Source organism: Sinocyclocheilus grahami, unplaced genomic scaffold (genome assembly GCF_001515645.1).
Source record: "Sinocyclocheilus grahami isolate Dianchi unplaced genomic scaffold, SAMN03320097.WGS_v1.1 scaffold180.1, whole genome shotgun sequence".
NCBI lineage: Eukaryota > Metazoa > Chordata > Actinopteri > Cypriniformes > Cyprinidae > Sinocyclocheilus > Sinocyclocheilus grahami.
Genome location: NW_015505359.1, coordinates 365,126 through 375,278, shown reverse-complemented (window position 1 = coordinate 375,278; position 10,153 = coordinate 365,126). Strand labels below are relative to the sequence as shown.

Here is a 10,153-nt window from a genome sequence, read left to right as displayed (position 1 = left end):
TGTCTGAGGCCCTTGAGGGTGTGGGCCGAGGAGAGGATGATGCTGGTCAGGTCCTGGTGGTTCAGGCTGGGTGTCAGGTGTTCACTTGTGTCGCAGTCTCGCTGTTCCTTTCTATGCCATTGCAGGTCGTTGGCTGCTTTGAGCTGAAGGATGTCCATTACAGTGCTCTGCTGGGTTTCCTGGTGAGCTAGCAGGGCTGGTTGTCTGTGAAATGTCTGCCCCATACTGGCACACTTGTGGGAACACCAGAGAGAGAGAGACAGGCACAAGGCAAATGCAGGTACATACAGAGGTGTTAAGCTATCTCTAAGGGGAACGGCTGTGTAGGCTGTGTAAGGAAGGAATAGCTGGTGAGGGGCAGTTAGTGAGGTCGGGTGCTATGTTTTTGTATTTGTGAACACAAAGAGAGAGTTTGAGTAACTTTGTTGAGGGGGCTGTAAGCAGGGGTCAGCTGATGACCGGGCTATACATGTGGTCGCCCTTCAATGTACTAGGCCTGGCACTGAGGAGTGAGGAGAAGTAGAGAGGAAACAGGGATTAGGCTACTAATAACCTGTATAACTCATTAAGGAAACAACAGTTGCTAGAACTACTGTAATCCTATACAAAAACAAAGATGGTGATGGGAAAATAACTAGAATAAGGTAAAAGTAAAACAAACAAAAAAAGGGTCCTAATAGCTGTATCTGTTGTCAGATTAACCGGAAGAGTCTGCTCACACTTCCGGGGTCACGTGTTGCTAGGAGACCAATGCAAGCTCACGTCAGGTGCAAGTGGAGCAGAACTTGCACTGCTGTGAACATGCACGGGAAACTCATGCGGGGCATAACAGTCAGTCGCGCATGTCACTTACACAGTGCTGAAAAAGGGGATTTCTTCGCCCAAGATCAGACGAGATTAAAATGACACCACCGTTCTAAATTACTGCTAGTACTGCATAAAGTAGGAACTATTATTTTCCTGGCCATGTGAATGCTGGAATTTTCCTGGCTAGCTTGTCAAGGTCTCTGGGGGTCACATCATAGACTGCTGCAGGGAAGCTTGGAAGGGACCCCCTCCTCTCTGTGGTTGCTGGAGGTATTATGGTTCTGTCTGCTGAGTTGTTAAGGAGAAAGTGCTGGCTCCCCCCTTCGTAGCTTGGTGCACCTGAGAGAGTTTGCACTGCTGAGTGAGGATGCAGGAGTAGGGTGTCTCCCACTGTGTTTCCTTTTGCAACTATTATGAAGGTTTTTTTATTCAGTCAGCTGCCTCATATGTTTAATGCATTTTGTCTGGAAGTCAATTTATTCTTAGTGCAGAAATATATTAGGAAAATAAGTATCTTTCATCAATGACATTGATTGGTAATCACTATTCTGATTTCAAATCACAACAGCACAAACTGTAATGATGAATCTACAGAGTGAGGATCCATCTGCAGATATATTAACAACAGATTCACGTTAGACAGAACCAGACAGGCGTAAGGGTGAGACAAGAGCATAAACAGGAACTGGCAATGGTCAGGGCAGGCAGCAAACAAACCGAGTCCAAATAACAGGCAAGAGATCGGGGCAGGCAGCAGAGAACCACAGTCTAATAAAAAGATACAGGGCAGGGCAGGCAGCAGAGAACCACAGTCTAATAAACTAATACAGGTCAGGGCAGGCAGCAGAGAATCCAACAACGATAAACAGTCCACAATGAAGAAACGCTCAGAAATGTTCACTTAGGCAAATCAAGACTTCGCAAGGTGTGGATGAGTGTAGTGTGCTTATAAGGTGATGTGTGTGAAATGATTTGCAGGTGTGTGCGTGCAATCAGTCCCAGGAATGTGGGCTTATGGGAAATGGAGTCCAATGGTAAAACAGTCAATATTCTGGTGAAGGTTCCCTCTGGTGGTGCGGAGGAGGCGGTACAGGATCCTCATTTGTAACACAAACAATCTAGCAATTAGGAGCCCTGCAACAGAGAAGGTTCTTCTCAATACTCAAAATAGGCGCGTTTACATTACAGATTTGCGCAAAACTTTGGCGATATTTTATAAATGTCGATAAAAAAGTATTGCGAAATGACGGCGTTTCCATTAACCAATGTTATGCGACTAAAACATAACCTTTTGCCTCTCGCGATAAGTCATGGCAATGGATTTTAGTGGGATTTTGACGGATTTTGGCTATATTTATTCAAAGGAGGCTTATGCGTGTATCTTTACAGAAGCAGCAAAGAGAGCCGCTTCAGAAACGTGCGTGGCGCGGCTGGAATAAACCATAGACTGTATAAAAAACATAAACACAAGCATTGAGTGGCCGTAATCAGCTTCAGTGACCGTATCAGAGCCACACTGCACCGCAGATGAGTGCAGTGTAAATTGTCTAAGCATTAATGGTAGGGAAAGCCCCTCATACTTCAGTGACCGTATCAGAGCCACACTGCACCGCAGATGTGTGCAATGTAAATTGTCTAAGTATTAATAGTAGGGAAAGCCCCTTATACTGGAGTGCGGCCACTTGTGAAGTGTTTCTTGGAGGTTATAGTACATTGAAGAATGATCATATGACTTTTTACATACACCATGTGACCTGTAAATGTGAAAAAGCCATTTCCATTGTAGTTTTGCGAATTAATCCTTTTTCGCATTGCCTGAAAAACCACCTCATGCGAGCGTAAAAACTTTTTTGTGATATATGGCCGTTTTTGCGAAATTGACGCATTTCCATTAGGCATATTTTCAATTCGCAATTTCAATTTGCACAATTTGAAGGGTAATGGAAACGCGCATAATGATGCGTGCTTGTTTCCTCACTCCTCCATACTTCAGCCTATGACCTGGATTTCGATCAAAGGACATCTCAATTTTCTAATTGCACTATGGCAGGGGTAGGGAAGTTCGGTCCTAGAGAGCCGCAGTCCTGCAGAGTTCAGCTCCAACCCTGAAAAAAAACTCACCTGCCTATAGCCTTAGTAACCCTGAAGACATTGATGAGCTTGTTCAGGTGTGTCTGATTAGGGTTGGAGCTGAACTCTGCAGGACTGCGGCTCTCTAGGACCAAACTTGCCTACCCCTGCATTATGGGGATGAGAAATGAGGAGCGAGGAAGCTTCCAGAAGAGGTATGAGGATACACAGGTGTTTTCTTCTGTGGAAATCTTTCTGCACTAAATACCTGACGCATATATAAATTCATAACATATATAATATGCATTTAGAAAATGGTGAATATTTATTTAAAGGGGTCATATGATGCGATTTCAATTTTTCCTTTCTCTTTGGAGTGTTACAAGCTCTTGGTGCATAAAGAAGATCTGTAAAGTTGCAAAGACTAACGTCTCAAATCCAAAGAGATATTCTTTATAAAAGTTAAGAGTCAGCCCCGCCTACCTAAAATGGCTCGTTCTAACATGCCCCCACATATCTACATCACTATGTGGGAAGATTTCCATAGCTGTAAGCAACAATTATGTGGTCAAGCATGTTAGTAACATCATATGACATCACATTAAGCATGATCCAAAGATCTATCATATTATACCAGTTTCAAAACATCTTTTATGGTTCTGTCAAGCTATACTCCCAACGTCACAATCTAACTTTTGTCTTTATAAGCCACAAAATTGTTAAGATCTCTTCAAGCTTGACATTGTTGCCGCCAACTTTGCTAGCATGCAAGTAAAAAAAAAAAAACTTAACTATTAATTTAAAATGGCAGACAGGGAATATGATTGACCTTGGGAAGACTGGCATCATTGTACTTCATATGACAAAAGGAATTTAATAAATTTTCCCTCTTTGACAACAACGTTAAATGTTGAATAACTTAATGACTTATAATGAAAATAATAATAAATAATAATAATAATAATAGGGTAAGCTTATCGATCTCTGTTCGTTCACATGCAAATTGCTGTCCTCATTTGAATGCTTTTACCCTTTGTCTTTTCTGTTCTGTGCCCCAGAACGTTTCCCTCCAAATGGCATACACATGTAAAGTACTTCACTAGATTCAGAAGCACCCTCATTGAATTGGTTCTGGAACCCTGCCCAGAATTTGTAATCACGAGGAAAGTATGAACAGTGTAAAACGTTAAAGAGCAGGTCATATGGTATTTGAAAGTGTCCCAATATTGTGTTGGAGTCCCCTACTACAGCTTTAAATGCATCTAAGGTCAGAAAACATTGTAATTGTTTCAGAATATACATTTCATATTAGAGTCATTTGCCAATGATTTCTAAACGGTTTGTTCCAAGCAAGTTCGGAGCAAACCCCTCCCTTCCATAAGCGTACTCTGCTCTGATTGGTCAGCTAGCCAAGCCTGCCCTCCCAAATACACACACACACACACACTGTCACTTTAATCACTTTCATCAGTCTGAATAAGCTCTTTTGCACTACAATCATTATATCTGCACTGTTGTTTACTTCACTGGTTTGCGCCTTGTGCTGCTTTATATATTTTTTTTACATTTGACCTTATTTGTATATTTGTATAGTTGTATTTTATATTTAAATCTGTATCTATCTGTATTTATGTTCTACTGTTAGTGTTATCTGAATGCACCAAGGGTCTGAGAGTAACGCAATTTCAATTCTCTGTGTGTATGTGCTGTACATGTGGAAGAATTGACAGTAAAGCAGACTTGACATAAAACAATAATATAGTGCTCCAATCCGTTCTTATAATAATGACATAAAATACAAAACACTTATGCAAGCGAATGCCCACAGCTAAAGTTTAGCTGCTAAACTGTGAACACTTAAAACAAGATGGAAGTAAGGAATTCCTTTTGACCCAGTGTGAAGTATTTCAAGTAAGAAAAGCCTTTTTAGTGGCGTTCCTTTTCCGCTGCGGCAGTGCTCTTGCAGGTAACAATGTGGTTTGGAAATGCTCTTGATGGAATTCGCCGAGCGTTGCCATGAGCGACACTGGTTCTTTATATCAGACCACCGGGTGGCGCGATTGACCAAATCAGCACCGAGACTCACCGAGTTCACGGAGAACAGATCGAGTGGCTAATGCCAGGATGCTGGTTCTTCCACCACATTTGTCCAGGTGTGATTGTGTGGGCCAATGTGTATTTGTAATATATGTAATTATAAAGAGACATTCTTATTTTGAGAGACTCTCATCCAGTGCATTTTGGAGTTGTCCATCTTTGGCTAGTCGCCTCTTTCAGGAAGCCACTTAAAACAGCAAATGTACAAAATGAATCTGTTTAAAAATAGGTGTGCTTAAGAAGACAAATTAACTAATAAGAAAATGCTTTTCTTCTGGGCCTTAGAGATGACATTATAAGAATCATGTGGATTCAAAAAAACATCCAGCCATAAATATTTTAATGTTTTTCAAATGCCATTGAGTAGAATTAAAAAGGATTAATAACTTTAAAATGATTGATTGTATAAATAGCACAGATTTTTTTTAGCACAGATTTAAATGTCAAGTAGTCTTATACATTATATAGGGTTGTGATTCCCTTTATTTCAGCCTTTACAAATGAATAATCAAAATAGAGAGAAACTGAGGAGGCTTATATGTATGTATAAATATATATTTTCTTAATTGAAAATACAATACTACATAATCTCTTGTTAATAAAAATCCAACTGTCAGTTACATGATAAATTATGAATCTACAATGCACTCACATACATAAATAGCCCTATTTAAACTGTCCTTGACGTATCTCCTGTCACTCTTTTTATCCTCCCACTTTCTCTACTGCCTCTTTCCATGTTTCCTTCCCCCTCTCCTTGTTCTCTCATCCCTCTCTTTTTCTTACCTGTCCTCTCTGTCCCTCGCTGTCCAGTGTTTTTTATTATTATTATTATTATTATTCGACTCCTCTTGAATAATACATGGCCTTACCTCTTTATTTCTCTCCTGCAGGGTTTTTGGGACCGCCGTTCTCCCTCGTCGTGTGAGCTGAAGTCATTATGTAGAGGTAGAAGACACCATCATATCCCACCTCGATGAGTTAATGATGACTGGAAGCCAAATAGGCTACTGTTCCTGTGCCTCAGTGTTCTTCCAGTTTTAGTCTTATTCACAAATACTCATTATTCACAAATACTATAGCTTTCTCTGCAAATCTAAATGATTATCTGAAATGGTCCTGCATTAATACATCTTATACAATGCTACACACAGTTCACAGATTTCATTTTTTTATCCCGAAAAAAATCTATTCAGTATTGTAGCAACATCTTATCATAACCACAATACGTTCTGCTTAATTTTTAAGAGGATTAAAATTCAAACTGATCAAATAAATGCAATGAAATGCAGTTTTACTTAAGGTAGTATTAAACATTCAATTTTAGTGGTTTACATTTTTTTTATAGTGTAGGAATAACACTATGATCAAAGACTTAGTATAGGCTAATCGTAATTCTATGTTAGGCCACGAGATGGTAATAGAGAAAATATATTTTTTAATCAAAGTGTCGGGAAATATTATTCTTTATTATACTTTATATTATTCTATATTATACTTTATTATACAATTCTTATATGAATGGGAGTTTGATGTATTGTGACGCTTATACTCTCTTTTTCTCTTACAAGGTGATATTGTCCTGTTTGACTTGTCTCATAAGATCCCATGACTATCATACTGGGCGCATTCTGTATTTTTTTTAAAAGAGTCACGCCCATAAACATCTCGCGTCATTACGCGCAGTCAAGACGCCAATAAAATAAATGCCGTAAAGAGCGCGCGGTTCGTTCTGTGAGCGTTAACTTGACAACTTAAATGGCTCTTCGAGTGTAGATGGGAAGTTCTTCTGTTGTCCCAGATATAGCCAGAAAATCAGTGCAATGCATGTGTGTAACTACACATCATGTACTTGGATATCTGATGGATAAGGAGAGCAACATCTTTTCAGAACCAAGGACAGCTCTCAACAGCCAAAATGATTTCGACACTGACGAAGGATCGCGTGCAGGCACTCATGACTAGTTTGACATCTGAAGTGATGGACGTGCGCTTTCTTAACAAGATGCACGATACCACTACAACTTTGCCGACGCCAAGTTTTATGGATAACGAGACCAGATGCGGAGAGCCGATTTTGAGTTACGGACATGTTGAAAAAGTGCTCATCGGAGGGGTTCTGACCTTGCTTACCTTTTTAACAATCTGCGGGAATTTGCTGGTGGTAATATCAGTGTGTTTTGTAAAGAAACTGAAGCAACCTTCGAATTACTTAATCGTTTCTCTGGCCGTTGCAGACCTGTCGGTTGCGGTGGTCGTAATGCCGTTTGTCAGCATCACTGATCTCATAGGAGGGCAGTGGATCTTTGGTCGTGTTTTCTGTAATGTTTTTATCTCCATGGACGTGATGTGCTGCACCGCTTCAATAATGACACTATGTGTCATAAGCATAGACAGGTAGGTCTCCCAGATATAAGTGCTGTAATTTAAAATAGATGCAAACATAATTTGGTTAAATTAATCAATGATAGATTACTGTATACAGTTTAAACGTTTCATTCAGTCAGTATATTGTGTGTATAGGAGACCGAGGTAAGTTGTCACATCTTTACTCCATCGAGAATTTTTCAGGGTGGTTAATTTTTGAAAAAACGGTTTCTGTATAGACTTATATCTTAACATGACTACAAATAAGCTACTGAACATTTTCACCATTACAGACCAGAAAAATAGGCTACAGCTACATTTACTCAGTGGCGGAGCCAGAGCTGACATCTGATCGGCCACCCCAAAATTTAATATGGTACTATTTCATTTTCTTTGTTTAATCGTATTTAAAGAAGCATTTATTTTAGCCTCGAACTCAAGGACGGAGTGAAAAATACCGCAGAGCAAAGAGGGCAGACAACGCACTGTTAGACAAGACAGAGCAGGTTACTTTTTTAATAATAAGAAACAAAGTCTCAGCATTCAAATTAGTTGGTTTTATTAAGAATTCAGACGATAAATAGTTTTGGAGCTCTATATTGGGTGACAGTTTAAGTGCGCTCCCGCTTTGCCTCAGTTCATGCAAAGCAGGAGTGTAGTCTAATTAACATGAAATAAACATGAATGAACATCCGAGGGCATGTTAAAAGATACACTACTACTTACTGAATGTATAGTGTCTCATGTAATCACTCAATGAGTGTTTAACTTCGGAAAGCAGCTTGAAAACATAACCTCAGAAAATCCATTCAGTGTCCATAAACTAGTGAGAAAAATGTACACTAGAGAGGAGAATTTTGCATAAAATGCATTTATTATATTTTTACTCAAATAATTACTCTTTTTAAATTATTTTGAAACACAAAACGATTTATAAAACCAGCCAAAATGTAAAAAGTAATGTGCAAAAAAAAGTCAAACCATCAGTAAATCATTAATAAAACCATTAGTCGTGTCATTTATATATGTATAGAGAGAGAGAGAAATAATTATGACAGCATACACTGAAAAAAATGGTAACATCTAAATTAACTGGCTTTATTCAAGTCAAAATCAATTTTACCTAATATCACTCAAACACATTACATTATTTTCAAGCTTCTAAACTTAATTTAATAATGGGTTAAATCAGGTAGATATATCTCTTTAAGATATATCTCAATTAAAGGTTATCAATTTGTACGGTGTATGTAACATTTTTGAAAAACACACTTGTCATGAGAACTTTGCTATAGAAATCTCCCTTTTTATATATATTCGACTATTGTCTGAATGTATGTCAGTGTGATTTTATTATAATCACTTGTTTACCAAACAAATATTTAAAAAATAAACAAACAATTATTCATCATGACAACTAGCCCCAGTCTCTTTTCAAGGAGTTATTTCAAGCTTAGATTGTAATATTCCAAAGAAGGACAAAGAAAGGCACTGTGAAAGTGCCCACATTTATGCATTATTTGACAGTGATGCACTTTAACAGTTCTTTTTTTCCTTCTTTCATTTTTCCCATTCTCCATTCCATTTTCTCAGGTACCTGGGCATCACTAAGCCATTGACGTATCCTGTGAGACAGAGTGGAAAGTGCATGGCCAAAATAGTGCTGTCTGTATGGCTTCTCTCTGCCTCCATCACCCTGCCCCCACTGTTTGGATGGGCTCAGAATGTCAACGATGACAATATGTGTCTGATCAGCCAGGACCTGGGCTACACTATATACTCCACCGCCGTGGCCTTCTACATCCCCATGTCCGTGATGCTCATTATGTACTACCGGATATACAGAGTGGCAAAGGTGAGTGTTGCCAAACACACAATCGTTGGCTTTCCCAAAGCTGAAGATGAGGAAAGCGTGAACTGCGTGACTGCGGTCCTAAAGCTGCAGAGGGAGGTGGAGGTGTGTGTGAGCTTTTCTCGCCTTCTCAAAAATGACCGTAAAAACATCTCCATCTTCAAAAGAGAGCAGAAGGCAGCGGCCACCCTCGGGATTGTTGTGGGGGCTTTTGCTGTATGCTGGCTGCCCTTCTTCCTGCTTTCTACGGCGCGGCCGTTCATCTGTGGAGTGCAGTGTAGCTGCGTGCCTTTGTGGGTGGAGAGAACGCTGCTTTGGCTGGGTTATGCCAACTCACTCGTCAACCCCTTCATTTATGCATTCTTCAACAGAGACCTCAGGACCACCTACCACAACCTCATCCGCTGCCGCTATCGGAACATCAACCGCAAGCTATCGGCAGCCAGCATGCACGAGGCTTTGAAACTAGCTGAGAGACCTGACCTGGTGTTGTAGGCTGTCTGTAGCCTTCATGTCTCTCTAGGGACTGAAGCAGTCACATGGAGATTGAGAGAGGTTTTTGATGAATTCTTTATTGCTCTCACAGAAGAGCTTTTCAGTCACTTCAATTAAGTGAAATTGCAATGACTTCAATTAAGTGAAATTGGAATGGTTGTAAAGCTTCATGATATGTTTTATAAAAGGCTTTATAAATTAGAATTTATTGCTGTAAAATGTGCTTGATGAATGAGAAAAATAGTAATCAAAATCAAAGAGCGATGAATACACCAGTATCATGTTCGTATTTCATACAGTATTATTTGTTGTTTATTTCTGTGCTTATAATATAAGCACGGCATGGAAGTAACTTTTTTTTTGTCTGATTACTTTAAAAAGGATAGTTTACCCATAATCTTAAATTCGGTCACTATTTACTTACCCTCATGTCGTTCCAAACCTCTATGACTTTCCTCAGGATTT

General features: G+C 39.4%; 1 protein-coding gene across 1 annotated transcript; it reads left to right on the top strand.

Annotated features, from left to right (window-relative positions):
* The first annotated feature begins 6,892 nt into the window (after positions 1-6,892).
* On the top strand, positions 6,893-9,688 carry LOC107594208 (5-hydroxytryptamine receptor 7-like). Its single transcript, XM_016284167.1, has 2 exons — positions 6,893-7,371; positions 8,935-9,688. Exons 1-2 carry the CDS (start codon positions 6,893-6,895, stop codon positions 9,686-9,688), a joined length of 1,233 nt encoding a protein of 410 aa, XP_016139653.1.
* Positions 9,689-10,153: the final 465 nt, after the last annotated feature.